The sequence below is a fragment of the Perognathus longimembris genome, chromosome 16 (assembly GCF_023159225.1).
Source record: "Perognathus longimembris pacificus isolate PPM17 chromosome 16, ASM2315922v1, whole genome shotgun sequence".
Lineage (NCBI taxonomy): Eukaryota > Metazoa > Chordata > Mammalia > Rodentia > Heteromyidae > Perognathus > Perognathus longimembris.
Window position 1 is genome coordinate 26,879,686 of NC_063176.1, and position 14,239 is coordinate 26,893,924.

Here is a 14,239-nt window from a genome sequence, read left to right on the forward strand (position 1 = left end):
TAGGCCATATTCCCAGCCCCTAAAGAGGATTTTTTAAAGTATAGTCCAACGTGTAATTTATTTGTTTCAGGCAAATAAAGACTTTTACAAAATTATTCCTTTTAAATATTGGAAATAACTATGTCATTATTTTATGCCAAAGTTCTAGGAATTATGTAGCAAAGAAACCCCAACAACAGATCCAACAGCAAAATCCATTGCCACAGAATTTGATAATTCAAGCACTTTCCACAAAACTTACTCATTCCCATACATGCTTCAAATACTTAAAACTTAATTAATGCAATTCCCAACAACACACAAGTCCCAAAGTCAGTTCTCTGTGCTGGGAGGTCTTCTCATGGGTGATTCAGACTATCTGGAAGGCTTTATTTTCCAAGATACTTTTCTTATATTAAACTCCAAGCTGCCTTTCAGTGTTTTCTGTCTAGTGCACAGTTCTGTGCGTAGTCTACTTCCATTAATCTATTTGAAAGGAAAAACCTAAGCAATCTTACTAGTTAACTAATGCTGGACTAAAATTTAAATAATATTTTTCTTTTACTTAAGAGGCCAAAAGAAGAGGTCATTGCTTTCTGATAGCACACAAGAGCATCATTTCATCCATCTGGACATCTTTTAGACTTTTACTAGGTTCTGTTGTTAGAGATAAGGTTAGAAACTCTCCGATTCCTCTGTATTAAAACCTGGAGGCCAAGCTCTCGTATAAAGTTCACACATGACAGGCCCACAACTGATAACTGAATAACTGAATGTTATCCTTCAATGATTCACATAGTGATTTAGAAAACAAGTCAATCTTAAAATTTGAGTGATTTCAAAGTTACCTAAAAAACAAAAATAAGTCCAGTTTCTATTGAGATCTTGAAATGTCAGATTCGTGATCCCTGCGGGGAAAAAGAATCTACATTTTGACACAATCTCTACTAGTTCTTACTGTTCCTTATAGATGGAGTTTGTCATTATCACTGCATTTTTCACTGTTGTTTTCTGAAACCTAGCCTATTTTTATTAGTTGCTATACCTAAAAGCATTAGTGTTTGAGACTCCTGTTACAGCCTATGGTTTCAGACATCATAAGTATAAAGACACATATATAATTAAGCTTTTAGTGTCTCTTATTAGAAGATACAAAAGAGAAATCCTATAAATTCAGCAACATTTTTTCAGCAACATTTTAAATGAATTTATCTTTTAGAATCAGAATAGTACCTATAGTATTTGTATGTTTTATATAGAAAGTAATACTTGGGGGCTGGAGATATAACTCAAGTAGTAGAGCACCAGCTTAGCAAGTATGAGGACCTGGGTTCAATCACCATATGTCAAAAAAGCAAATACATATCTTTTTCATGGATGATTAATTTAAGCTATAAATTTTTGTTCTTCGGGGTTCCATGAACCACAGGTCTAATAGAAAGAAATCTAACCATTCCTAAGCTGAGCAGACTATTGGTTGGTGATTTGAGGCAATTAACATTTGTGTCCTTAATGTCTTCATGTGCATTGGTTCATATGAAAATGGACACAAGATCTCCTAAAAGTATTCCTCAATTTATTAGAAAAAGAAATCGACAAACGACTACAAAAGCAATACTTGCAAAACTGTTTGGTGTAAATGAATTGAACAACTCATGGCGGGGGAGGGGAAAGGGAAAGGGGAGGGGGAGGGGGGAATGAGAGACAAGGTAACAAACAGTACAAGAAATGTATCCAATGCCTAACTATGAAACTGTAACCTCTCTGTACATCAGTTTGACAATAAAAAATTTTTTAAAAGATGAAGAAAAAAAAAGAAATCATGGAAACACAATGAAAACTGTAAATCTACTATTTCCAACTGTATTCTCTAATCCAAACCAAGTCTGAAAAGTCATTTTACTTGTGAATAAATGATCGCAAAAAGATGTTAGCATTACAGACACATTTCAGTTGAGCTCAGTGATTGGGTTATATCTGTTAGACAGACATGTATTTGAGATCATACTTACATATTCTCTTCTAATTAAAGACAGTGCTTTCAAAAATATAGTTTTATTACCATACAGTATAATAATAGTATGATAATGTCACTATGTGGTATTGCCACAATCCTTGTCTATAAGAGACTCTATTTGTTCAGATAGAATAGTAGTGGAAACTATTTGTAAGTGCAATTTAATACCAAGTCACTGTAATATTCATGTGCACACATTTCCAATGTGGATTTGGCATTGTATTTCTTCTGTTGTTTTGTTTTGTTTCTTTCCTGAGTTAATCTTGTCTCTAAAATAGCTCTTTTAGGGGAGACATTGCCTGATGATGTTATTATAACAACACACTAACAACAATGATATAAACAACAATGACGCAGATAGCAAATACTAAGGACACACTGTGTGTAGGGATCTATATTGTGTACTTTGACTATTTTATCACATGGGTTTGGTTACTATTCCTATTTTGACTAAGTATCTATGACGTTATATAATCTAATCTATACACACAACTACTAAGACCCACCAGCTAGACAATCCTGGCTCAGAGACACAACAGGATTCAGAGTCCTGTGCTAACAGCCTAAATTAACAGTCTGCCCACGGTTCCTTTGAGAACTTATAATGATGTGGAGTGAATGGACATGCTCAACAAATACAGATAAATTAAAAAGATGATATAAATCCAATGTTGCCAGCACACAGTAATTTATTATTTTAGTATTTGCTGTAAAAGACATTATCTTGCCCTAGAATATCCTGTCAGAGAAGTCTATAATGACAGTTGTAGAAATATGAGTTTCTAACCTAATGTCTAACATTTTTTTCTTCTAATCCCTCACTGTTCCTTCGAGGTAGGGCTTGGAAAAAAAAATATGGTTTTCCTACTAAAGAGGGGGGCAGACTCATTTAGTATATGTCTTTCACCTTCATCTTTCCTCCCTTCTCACCTGAGGTCTGGACTTACACTTCAGGAACAGTGTCTTTCTCATAACTATGATGACATTGAAGAAGGAAGTCTGAAAGAACGTGAGGACTGCTTTTTCCAAATCTTCTTGCTGAGAAAAAGAAATCCCTATTTGCCAAGCTACTATGGCACATTTCATTGTATATATCTCAGCGCAGTCTCAAAGCAATGATGCCATAACTGATAATCCCAAATTATCTACAGGATATAAATAAGACCTTTATACTTATAAACAACAGCTTCTGTGATACTATCATGCCTCTGTCTGGTTTCACATTAAACCTGACTAAATAAGACTCACTGCCCTTATTGACCTTGACTTTAAAGATAGCATTAAAAACTTCAGGGGGGCTGGGGATATAGCCTAGTGGCAAGAGTGCCTGCCTCGGATACACGAGGCTCTAGGTTCGATTCCCCAGCACCACATATACAGAAAACGGCCAGAAGCGGCGCTGTGGCTCAAGTGGCAGAGTGCTAGCCTTGAGCAAAAAGAAGCCAGGGACAGTGCTCAGGCCCTGAGTCCAAGGCCCAGGACTGGCCAAAAAAAAAAAAAAAAACTTCAGGGGACTTATCAAGTAAGAACAGAAACTGATTAGCAAAAAAAAAAAAAAAAAAAAAAAAAAATCCAAAATATTTGTGTGTCAAAAAAATCAATCGAGGGCTGGGGAGATAGCCTAGTGGCAAGAGTGCCTGCCTCGGATACACGAGGCCCTAGGTTCGATTCCCCAGCACCACATATACAGAAAACGGCCAGAAGCGGCGCTGTGGCTCAAGTGGCAGAGTGCTAGCCTTGAGCGGGAAGAAGCCAGGGACAGTGCTCAGGCCCTGAGTCCAAGGCCCAGGACTGGCCAAAAAAAAAAAAAAAAAAAAAAAAAAAAAATCAATCGAGGCTGGGGATATAGCCTAGTGGCAAGAGAGCTTGCCTCGTATACATGAGGCCCTGGGTTCGATTCCCCAGCACCACATATACAGAAAACGGCCAGAAGTGGCGCTGTGGCTCAAGTGGCAGAGTGCTAGCCTTGAGCAAAAGGAAGCCAGGGACAGTGCTCAGGCCCTGAGTCCAAGGCCCAGGACTGGCCAAAAAAAAAAAAAAAATCAATCGAGTCACTCACAGGAAAGTAGATGAAAATGAAGAATGTATGTTTAGTGAAATAAGCCACACATGGAATGACAAATATTGTAAGGAGTTGGGGGGGGGAGTAAAGGGGAGGTAGAAAAACATAATCAAAGCATGATATATGCACATGGGAAATGTCATAATGAAGCAATTTATGTAATTTGTATAATTAACATGCACTAAGAATTATTATTTTCAAAGACAAGGTTGACTGGAAAACAACAAGACTCAAGTTTGGTTTTGCTTCCTGATTCAGAACTTTCTGGTCAACCTCCCTTGGAGTACTGGCTTGCTCCTAACAGGCTTCAGTATGCCAAACTGATGCTTCACCTAAACCCACAGGTCAATTAGTTAGAGCCTTCAGTGGCTTGAGACCCCAGGGTAGGTATCCTTGGACATATTCAGGGCAAGCTATTCTGGGCAAACTATTCTCATTATCTGTGGACACCACAGGAAAAAGATGGAGGATCACAGACCTATGTGACAGCAAGGTGCTATTAAAATAGTCATGACCTTTTTACAATCCCATATAGATCTAAACATAGTTCACATACATATCATCATTTTATTCTCAGCAAAATGACCAGTAATCAATAAAGCAGTTATGTCCAAGATGAGTGGTCAAGAATGAGTGACTTTCCTACTGACACACACATTGTTAGGAAACAGCAGAGCCGAACTTTTTAAATCAAGGATTTCTATGACCAACCCCTGTCTTCTGATACACTTTTCTGATACACTTCTCTCTATGATGGCATTCTAAGCATACACAGACCTTTAAAACTTGCATTTGATTTCATTCTCTGGAGGAAGTTCAAATGGTGTTGCTTTTTTCCTCTTGTGACTGCCATGCAAACACTAATGTATACAGAAACTGATACTCTCTTTGAACCTAGCAGGACCAAGGAAGCAAAATACTAATTAGCATATGGCATTCTGACTAGTTTTCTTTTTACTGCCACTACTCCTAATACTTTGAGAGCCAAGCTTTGCTATTCTGTGTGAGTAGAAAGAGGTTTGACTCACCACTCCAGGAATTGCCCCAGAAGTATCTACTAAAAACAAAGCAGATTAAAAAAAAATAGTATGCTTCCATTGACAGATATGCTTAAGATTTTGTTTGGTTTGGCCAATCACTGTTTCTTATTGTCTTTTTCATACAAAGAAAGACTAGAGGGACTTGAAAGAAACTGTCAAAAATGAAATACAATGAATAGATAAAAGAAAATATGAATTTTAAACATGAACAATTAGTATCAAGAGATATTTTTAAAGAAGAAATTATGTTTTTATTACTTCTTTTAAAAAGCTAGACAGCTAGTAGAATTCAGGAACTAGAAATAATATCTTAATTTCTTTATAACAGAAACAAAGAGGATATGATACATAAATGAAAATAGGAAGATATGGAAAACATCTCTAAGTAGCTAGTATAGACAGATTAAAAAAAAAACACAGGCAATAAGTAAAGTATTAAGTGGAATACCAGTTCTCTGTTCAGGTATTAAGAAACATGAGGGCATGGTGTAAAGTAGCCCATGAGTAATGTAGTCATTACATGGGCTTGTGGTAGGTGGAAAATCCCATGTTTAAAGACCTGGGCTCACCATCCAGTTTTCCTGGGTTCTAGTCCTGCCTGTAGTCCTACCACTTAGCAGTTGAGAGTTAACAGAATGCTGAAGTCTTAGGTGAGAAAAAGAGTTGCTTTGTTGTTGTTGCTATTGATGTTGCCAGTACTGGGGCTTGAACTCAGGGCCTAAGTGCTATCTCTGGGCTAGCTATTGGCAAGCTAGCACTCTACCACTTGAGCCACTGCTCCACTTCTGCTTTTTGGTGGTTAACTGGAGTTTCACAGACTTTCTTACCAGGGCTAGCTTCAAACCATGGTCCTTATGATCTGAGTAGTTAGGATTACAGGCATGAGCCACTGACACCCAGCCAGGGTGCCTTGCCTTTTGCCTTTCCTTTTGCCTTGCCTTGCCTTGCCTTGCCTTGCCTTGCCTTTTGCCTTGCCTTGCCTGGCGATTTGACTTACCTTGCCTTGCGATTTGACTTACCTTGCCTTGCCTTGCCTTTTGACTTGACTTGACTTTTGCCTTGCCTTGCCATGCTTTATGCTTTGCCTTGCCTTTTGCCTTGCCTTGCCATGCATTGCATTGCCTTGCCTTTTGCCTTGCCTTGCACCTTGACTTGCCTTTTGCCTTGCCTTGCCTGTTGTCTTGCCTGACCTTTTGCCTTGCCTTGCCTTTTGCTTGCCTTGCCTTTTGCCTTGCCTTGCCTTACCTTATGCCTTCCCTTGCCTTTTGCCTTGTCTGCCTTGCCATTTGCCTTGCCTTGCCTTTTGCCTTGCCTAGCCTTTTGCCTTGCCTTTTGCCTTGCATTGCCTTGCCTTTGCCTTGCCTTACCTTGCCTTGCCTTCCCTTGCCTTTTGCCTTGCCTTGTCTTTTAGTTGCCTTGTCTTGCCTTGCCTTTTGCCTTGCCTATTACCTTGCTTTTTGCCTAGCCTTGCCTTTTGCCTTGCCTTTTGCCTTGCCTTGCTTTTGCCTTACCTTGCCTTTTGCCATGCCTGCCTTGACTTGCCTTGCCTTGCCTTGCTTTTTGCCTTGCCTTGAAATGCCTTTTGCCTTGCCTTGCCTTTTGCCTTCCCTTGGCTTTTGCCTTCCCTTGCCGTCCCTTGCCTCTTGCCTTGTCTTGCCTTTTGCCTTGTCTTTTGCCTTGCCTTTTGTCTTGCCTTGCCTTGCCTTGCCTTTTGCCTTGCCTTGCCTTGCCTTTTGCCTTGCCTTGCCTTGCCTTTTGCCTTGACTGGCCTTGCCTTTTGCCTTGACTGGCCTTGCCTTCCCTTTTGCCTTCCCTTGCCTTACCATTTGCCTTGCCTTGCCTTTTGCCGTGCCTTGCCTTCCTTACCTTTTGCCTTGCCTTTTACCTAGCCTTGCCTTTTGCCTTGCCTTGCTTTGCCTTGCCTTACCTTCCATTGCCTTGCCTTTTGCCTTGCCTTGCCTTGCCTTTTGCCTTGCCTTGCCTTTTGCCTGGTCTTGCCTTTTAGTTGCCTTGTCTTGCCTTACCCTGCCTTGCTTGCCTTGCCTTTTGCTTGCCTTGTCTTTTGCCCTGCCTTTTCCCTTGCTTTTTGCCTTGCCTTGCCTTGCCTTTTGCCTTGCCGTCCCTTGCCTTCCCTTGACTTCCTTGCCTTGCCTTTTGCCTTGCCTGGCCTTGCCTTGCCATTTGTCTTCCCTTGCCTTTGCCTTGCCTTGCCTTGCCTTTTCTCTTGCCCTGCCTTTTGCCTTGCCTTTTGCCTTGCCTTGCCCTGCCTTTTGCCTTGCGTTGCCTTTCCTTACCTTCCCTTGCCTTTTGCCTTGCCTCTTGCCTTGCGTTGCCTTTTGCCTTGTCTTTTCCCTTGCCTTTGGTCTTGCCATGCCTTGCCTTGTCTTGCCTTTTGCATTGCCTTGCCTTTTGCCTTGCCTTGCCTTTTGCCTTGCCTTGCCTTTTGGATTGCCTTTCTTTTGCCTTGCCTTGCCTTTTGCATTGCCTTGCCTTGCCTTTTGCCTTGCCTTGCCCTGCCTTTTGCCTTGTCTTTTGCCTTGCCTTGCCTTGCCTTTTGCCTGGCCTTTTACCTTGCCTTGCCTTTTGCCTTGCCTTGCCTTTTAGTTGCCTTGTCTTGCCTTACCTTGCCTTTTGACTTGCCTTGCCTTGCCTTGCCTTGCCTTTTGCCTACCTTGCCTTTTGCCTTGCCTTTTGCCTTGCCTTTTGCCTTGCCTTACCTTTTGCCTTGCCTTACCTTTGCCTTGCCTTTTGCCTTGCCTTGCCCTGCCTTTTGCCTTGGCCTTGCCTTTTGCCTTGCCTTGCCTTGCCTTGCCTTCTCTTGTCTTTTGCCTTGCCTCTTGCCTTGCCTTTTGCATTGTCTTTTTCCTTGCCTTTTGTCTTGCCTTGCCTTGCCTTGCCTTTTGCCTTGCCTTGCCTTTTGCCTTGACTTGCATTTTGGATTGCCTTTCTTTTGCCTTGCCTTTTGCCTTGCCTTTTGCCTTGCCTTTTGCCTGCCTTGCCTGCCTTGTCGTGCCTTTTGCCTTGCCTTGCCTTGCCTTGCCTTCCCTTGCCTTATGCCTTGCCTTGACTTTTGCCTTCCCTTTCCTTGCCTTTACCTTGCCTTTTGCCTTCCCTTGCCTTGCCTTGCCTTCCTTGCCTTGCCTTTTACCTTGCTTTGCCTTGCCTTTTGTCTTGCCTTATGCCTTGCCTTGCCTTTTGCCTTGCCTTGCCTTGCCATTTTCCTAGCCTTTTACCATGCCTTGCCTTTTGCCTTGCCTTGCCTTTTAGTTGCCTTGTCTTGCCTTGCCTTGCCTTTTCCTGGCTTGCCATTTGCCTTGTCTTTTGCCTTTCCTTTTACCTTGCTTTTTGCCTTGCCTTGCCTTTAGCCTTGCCTTGCCTTTTGCCTTGCCTTTTGCCTTGCCTTGCCTTTGCCTTGCCTTTGCCTTGCCTTGCCTTTTGCCTTGCCTTGCACCTTGCCTTGCCTTTTGCCTTGCCTTGCCCGTTGCCTTGCCTTGCCTTTTGCCTTGTCTTGCGTTGCCTTTTGTCTTGCCTTGCCTTGCCTTTTCCTGGCCTTTTACCTTGCCTTGCCTTGCCTTGCCTTTTGCCCTGCCTTTTGCCTTGCCTTCCCTTTTGCCTTGCCTTGCCTTTTGCCTTTTGCCTTGCCTTGCCTTGCCTTGCCATTTGCCTTGCCTTTTGCCTTGCCTTGCCTTGCCTTGCCTTTTGCCTTGCATTTTGCCCTCCTCCTCCTCCTCCTCCTCCTCCCCTCCTCCTCCTCCTCCTCCTCCTCCTCTTCCTCCTCCTGCCTGCCCCCTGTTTCCCCCTCCTTTCCCCCTCCTTTCTCCTTCTCTTCTCCTCCTCTTTCTCTTCTCCTCCTCCTTCTTCTTCTTCTTTTTTTTTTTTTTTTTTTGGCTAATTCTGGGGCTTGAACTCAGGGCCTGGGTACTATCCCTTAGATTGTTTTGCTCAAGGCTAGTGCTCTATCACTTGAGCCACAGCGCCACTTCCAGCTTTTGTTTTTCTTATGTAGTACTGAGGAATGGAACCTAGAGCTTCATTCATGCTAGGCAAACACTACACCACTAAGCCACATTCCAGCCCAAGGCTTTCTTGATCCTACTAACAGTTACAATAGTAAAACTGCCACATGAAAAGTAGAATTCTCATATTGATTATGTATTTTCAATATCCTTCTCAACAAAATTTTCATCTACTTCAAAACATGCACCAGATGTGAAATAAATTTTGTTATTAACAAGAAAGCCAGACCAAACCCTGGAGTAACATAGGGCCACACTTCTGGCAAGTTCACTGTAGAAGCCAGGTTAGCCTAGTTCTAGAACAGAAAGCACATTTGGAAGATAATCAATTCTTGCATGACAAGCTGCATTATCCTTATTTCACAAAACTTTGTCACCACCACCTGCTATTCTGTCAGTACTTCTGATACCAAATTGTAGATTAAACATTCTTGTAGGCAGCTAACTTTAAGTATAAGCACTTCTTTCCAGGTCATTAGAATTCTCAACACACTTAAGAAAGGCTATATTATATTGGCTTAGTACAAGTCTGTCTCCAGGAATAAAGTTCTCTTGGAATTAGATGTGTGTGTGTGTGTGTGTGTGTGTGTGTGTGTGTGTGTGTTTGTCTGTGTGTACGCGCACATGCACTCGCGCCACTGGCTAGTACATGTATGCAAAAGTAACATGTTCTCCAGTCCGTTTAAACTGTACATCTAAAGTTAATCTAGGCAAGAAAACTTAATAATATAACGTATTTTAAATTTAAAAATATTCTACAAATCTTACTTTTTCATCTTCATCTTGTAATCTTAACATTTTTCCTAATATGCAGATGAATTCATAAAGTATTTTAAAAGGAAAAAAGCAATATCCTGAGCAACCATAATTATAAAGCTAATAAAAAAGGAATGGCTGGTTAAATTAATACCTTGAGCAAACACTAAATGAATATTCTCACAGCATGACTTTAGTTCCAAAAATAACACAGAAACAAATACTATAAAAAAAACCTATCCAAATAATCTGTTAAAATATACATATTATGCTTGTCCATCTCTGAAATTACACACTTAAGAAATAACTTCCAATTAAATTCTCCTAGCATTCAAATTTACTTTAAATCAAAGCCTTGTTCTAGGTATTATATAAACCATATTAAACTTTTCTAAGTCAATAATCACATAGAGCAAAACAAACACACACAATCACATCTAGTGTTGTACTTAATGAAATGGGAACAAAGCCCACAAATATTGCTTAAGTAGATTTTCAGCTGACAAACAGGTTCTGTACTAAGTAAGAAACATTTCATTTCAGCAGATGTTTCAGAAAGTTTGCATCTCAACAGGGTTTCACTTTCCATAACTAACCACAAAAAGGTCAGCAGTGGACACACAAAAAAGTACCCATGCACAGGATTCTAGGTAGGGTCTATAGCTTCAGAAAAGTCTAGATATCACCTCTCCCCATGAGGCCCAATAGGGGACAAGATGATATATGTAGATATATCTATGTATAGATGTATAGATATATGTAGATATATTGGGGATATCTGTGTATGCATGTGTATGTGCACAAGTATATATGTATGTGTATGTGTATGTGTATATAATGTCTTGGTTGAGCCTTTCTGAGTGTCTCTTTATACCTAAACATGCATACCAAACATGCAAACACTAGAATGAATGGATGAGTGGATGGATGGGTGGAAATTTGGTATGTCTTTAAAGTATTTATTTTTTATATATATTTTAATAATTTCTTACTCTGAAACAGACAAGACTCAATCTATACCAATGGGAATTTGCTTCCATAAAACATAAATACCAATATTAAATTTGATACAACATACCACAAGCACATGTTTTTATGAGTTGTACCACCAAAAATGAAAACAGATTTTATGATACTTAAGTATACATTTTCCCCAACTTAGCATAGTCTACTTTATTGGGTTAGGTATTATTCTGGATAATACCAATTAATTGAAATTCAAACAAAGTATGAAAAGTCAAGATTATGAAACTACTCCAAACATGGCAATTTTAATTCCTCCGACATTGGCTGTATAAAATCTTAAAAAAACAGTTTACAACTTGGAAGGGAGAATTCAATCTTTCAAAGAGAATATGTCAATGGAAACCTTGTTATATGATGCACTAAATTTCATTTTCTCATTAAGTATATTATTATATCTGTGAGTATTTTGACATTTTAACAAGGATTTCACTCTAAGGAACATAAATTCTAACCAGCACTTTGCCAGAAGGCCATTCTACAACTATGGAAAAGAAAACCTGACTTTGAAGGTGGCTACCATTCATTACGCTTCCCTCCCACTTCTCAAGATTCCAAACAACTCTACTAGAGCAGCTCACATCCTCTTCCCAAAACAGCCTTTACTTTTAAATTTGTTTTCTGTATCAGTAATACTTATGTCCTGTAAGGGTTTCCACTCACCTATGATTTTTTGCAGCAAAGGGGACAACTGAGACTCCTCACAGAAGGCCTGAGCCAATGCTTTCTTTACTTTTTCTTCTGCTTCCTCCAGGTCTTTATCTACTGTGAACTCTCCGATGACAGAATAAATGTAGATGAGGAGGATTAACAGCTCTTCAGGGCTGTAGTCATCACTGGTCCTCTGGGTTGAAGGTTTAATCATAGGCAGTAATTGATTTAATAAAACAGCCATAGTTGACTCCCCAATGCTCTGAAATAGAAAGCAATAATGCAATAATACATTAATTGTATGAAAGACATAACTTACATATCATAACAGCCCAAAGATAGCCTGGAAATAAGCCTATGATGTTCACTGACCACATCACCTTTAATTTCTGTTTATTTGTCTTGGAGAAAATACTGCAAGATGTTTGGCATTGTAGTTTTTGTTTTGTAATAAAACCCAGAAAATGTATATATCCAAATGAAAGCTGACACTCTCAAAGGATTCACCTCAGATTTGACAGCATTTTCTTCTCTTTCTTCTCTCTCTCTCTCTCTCTCTCTCTCTCTCTCTCTCTCTCTCTCTCTCTCTCTCTCTCTCTCTCTCTCTCTGACAGGAAGGAGTAGGGTCAGTACAAGTGTTTGAACTCAGGGCCTCCTCCTAGCTTGCTAGGTAGATATCCTATCACTGAGCCATGCCTTCATCATTATTTGTTTGGTTTTACATTGTTTTTGATGTGTGTTTTTTTTAATTTTTGAAGAGTGAACACATATCCTCAGATATCAGCCTCCTGAATAGCTAGGGCTACAAGCAAGAGCTATGGGCACATAGCTCTAGAATTGACCTCTGATTAAAATTCAGCAACACTCTATATATCCAACACAAGAGAATGCATATATCTACAGCATTTTCTTTTCAATATTCTCTATACTGACAAATACTAGTCAGAATATTTTAGAGCCCCAAATGGCATTTGCTACTAAATATGGTTAATACCAAAGGACTGAAAGATCAAATTGGGTAATTTTGCAAAATGGGCTCAAGACTTCTTTGGGTAAATCTAAAGGTAAATGATCTTAAATTTTACAATTTTTAAGAATTGCTTTCAGTTCTTAAACCAACTTGTTGAGTGATACGTAGCAGAGAATTTCAAAACCCTTTACATATGATAGTAGCACTGAATAACTGAAGTAACTGTATAACTTCTGAGGAAGTTTATTCAGTTCTAACATAAATCTTGAGATCTTTTTTATTTTTATTTTTTGGTGAATAGGTAAGTCCTCATTTGAAATGAGGTTTAATTTCACTTACAAAACAGGCCTATAAAGTAAAATACTCTTTGTCCTTAATATTCAAATCATCACAACTTGCAAGTTATATTATTCATTCAGAAGTATTCCCTGAGCACCTTCTGTGTTCTACTATTCTTGGTCTAGGGACACAGCAGGGAGCAAAATAAATTTCCTGCTCTCAGAGGTTTACATTCCAGTGGGGGAAACATATAATTAAAATCTAAAGAAGTAGAATATGTGGCACGATAAACAGTGGTAAGTGTTGTAGGGAAAAATAAAGCAGGAAAGGAAGACAGGATCTCAAGAACTGTGTGTTGGTATGAGTAGAAATGTGCTATTTTACAGAGGACAAGTATGTTAGGAATATTGAGATCGAAAAAATCCTGTAGGAGCTCTCCTAAAGATTAAGTAAACAGAAAACAGCTGAATGTTGTTCCATCCTGGGATGATCAACTCAAATGAGCTTTTCTAGCTATTTCTGCACTTGAGCAAATATGGATAGGTCATGTCAACGGTAAGGTCCACAATTACATTTTGTACACAAAACACAGCTGTTATCATTTATTTCTCCTACAATCTTGCATGTTCATAATATCTTACGCAAAACTAAAATGCTAATAAGTCTTTGGACAGAAAAGGTAAAAATGGAAAAGGGCAGAGGTTTCTGGCACATGGTGACAAGACATGATTTACCAAGTATAAACAGACATCCTTCTCAAAGGTACAGGGGCCGAAAGATGGGAAGGCATCCTAGGACTGTCCTTCAGCTCAGAGGGAAAACCGAAAAGGGTTTTTTCTGTGCTTAAAAGCTGCCAGAAATAATTTAGAAGACAGGCGTCATGTGGTTGGCCTGTTAAGAGAGGGCCATGGAGGCTGCAGCTTGGATTTGGGTTTTTTACCCGTCTCCAGCTCCTTGGATGACAAGAAACAGACTCCTCCCTTACTTTACATACCATTTCTGAAAGGAAGGCAGATGGATAAAGCATCTCTCCTGAAGGAGTTCCATGCTTCTCTCCCCAGAGTAGAGTGTTCATAAGAGATAGTGATGAGAAGAAATCCTGGGCAGGGTAGTTACCATAATCATTTGTAAAGACTCACTAACAGGATTCAGGGTTTCATTTTCAAGTCGCTGTTGTATAATTTATGCTAAAGAACAAAATCCCTCATTCATGACACTCTAGCAGACTTCTGTTGTATACAACAATTTCTAAAATTACTTTTGAAATCTGCTTAATGTATGCTATCAATGACTAACTTTTGTACACATGCATCAATATTGACTGGTTATTAAAAGGAAAGAAATACAGTGAGAATGAAGAGATTCTGTTTCACAAAGCCACATTCCAAACCTGACTACGCCACTAATTTCTCAACCTCTGGGGACATCTTTATCTCCAAAATAGCA

At 39.7% G+C, this 14,239-nt stretch overlaps 1 protein-coding gene across 1 annotated transcript in view; it reads right to left on the minus strand.

Annotated features, from left to right (window-relative positions):
• Positions 1–14,239, minus strand: part of Scfd2 (sec1 family domain containing 2) — a 304,249-nt gene that overhangs the window by 192,060 nt on the left and 97,950 nt on the right. The window contains exon 5 of the mRNA XM_048364323.1: positions 11,557–11,806. Coding sequence (XP_048220280.1) covers positions 11,557–11,806 — 250 coding nt within the window. The remainder of the gene's footprint in view (positions 1–11,556; positions 11,807–14,239) is intronic.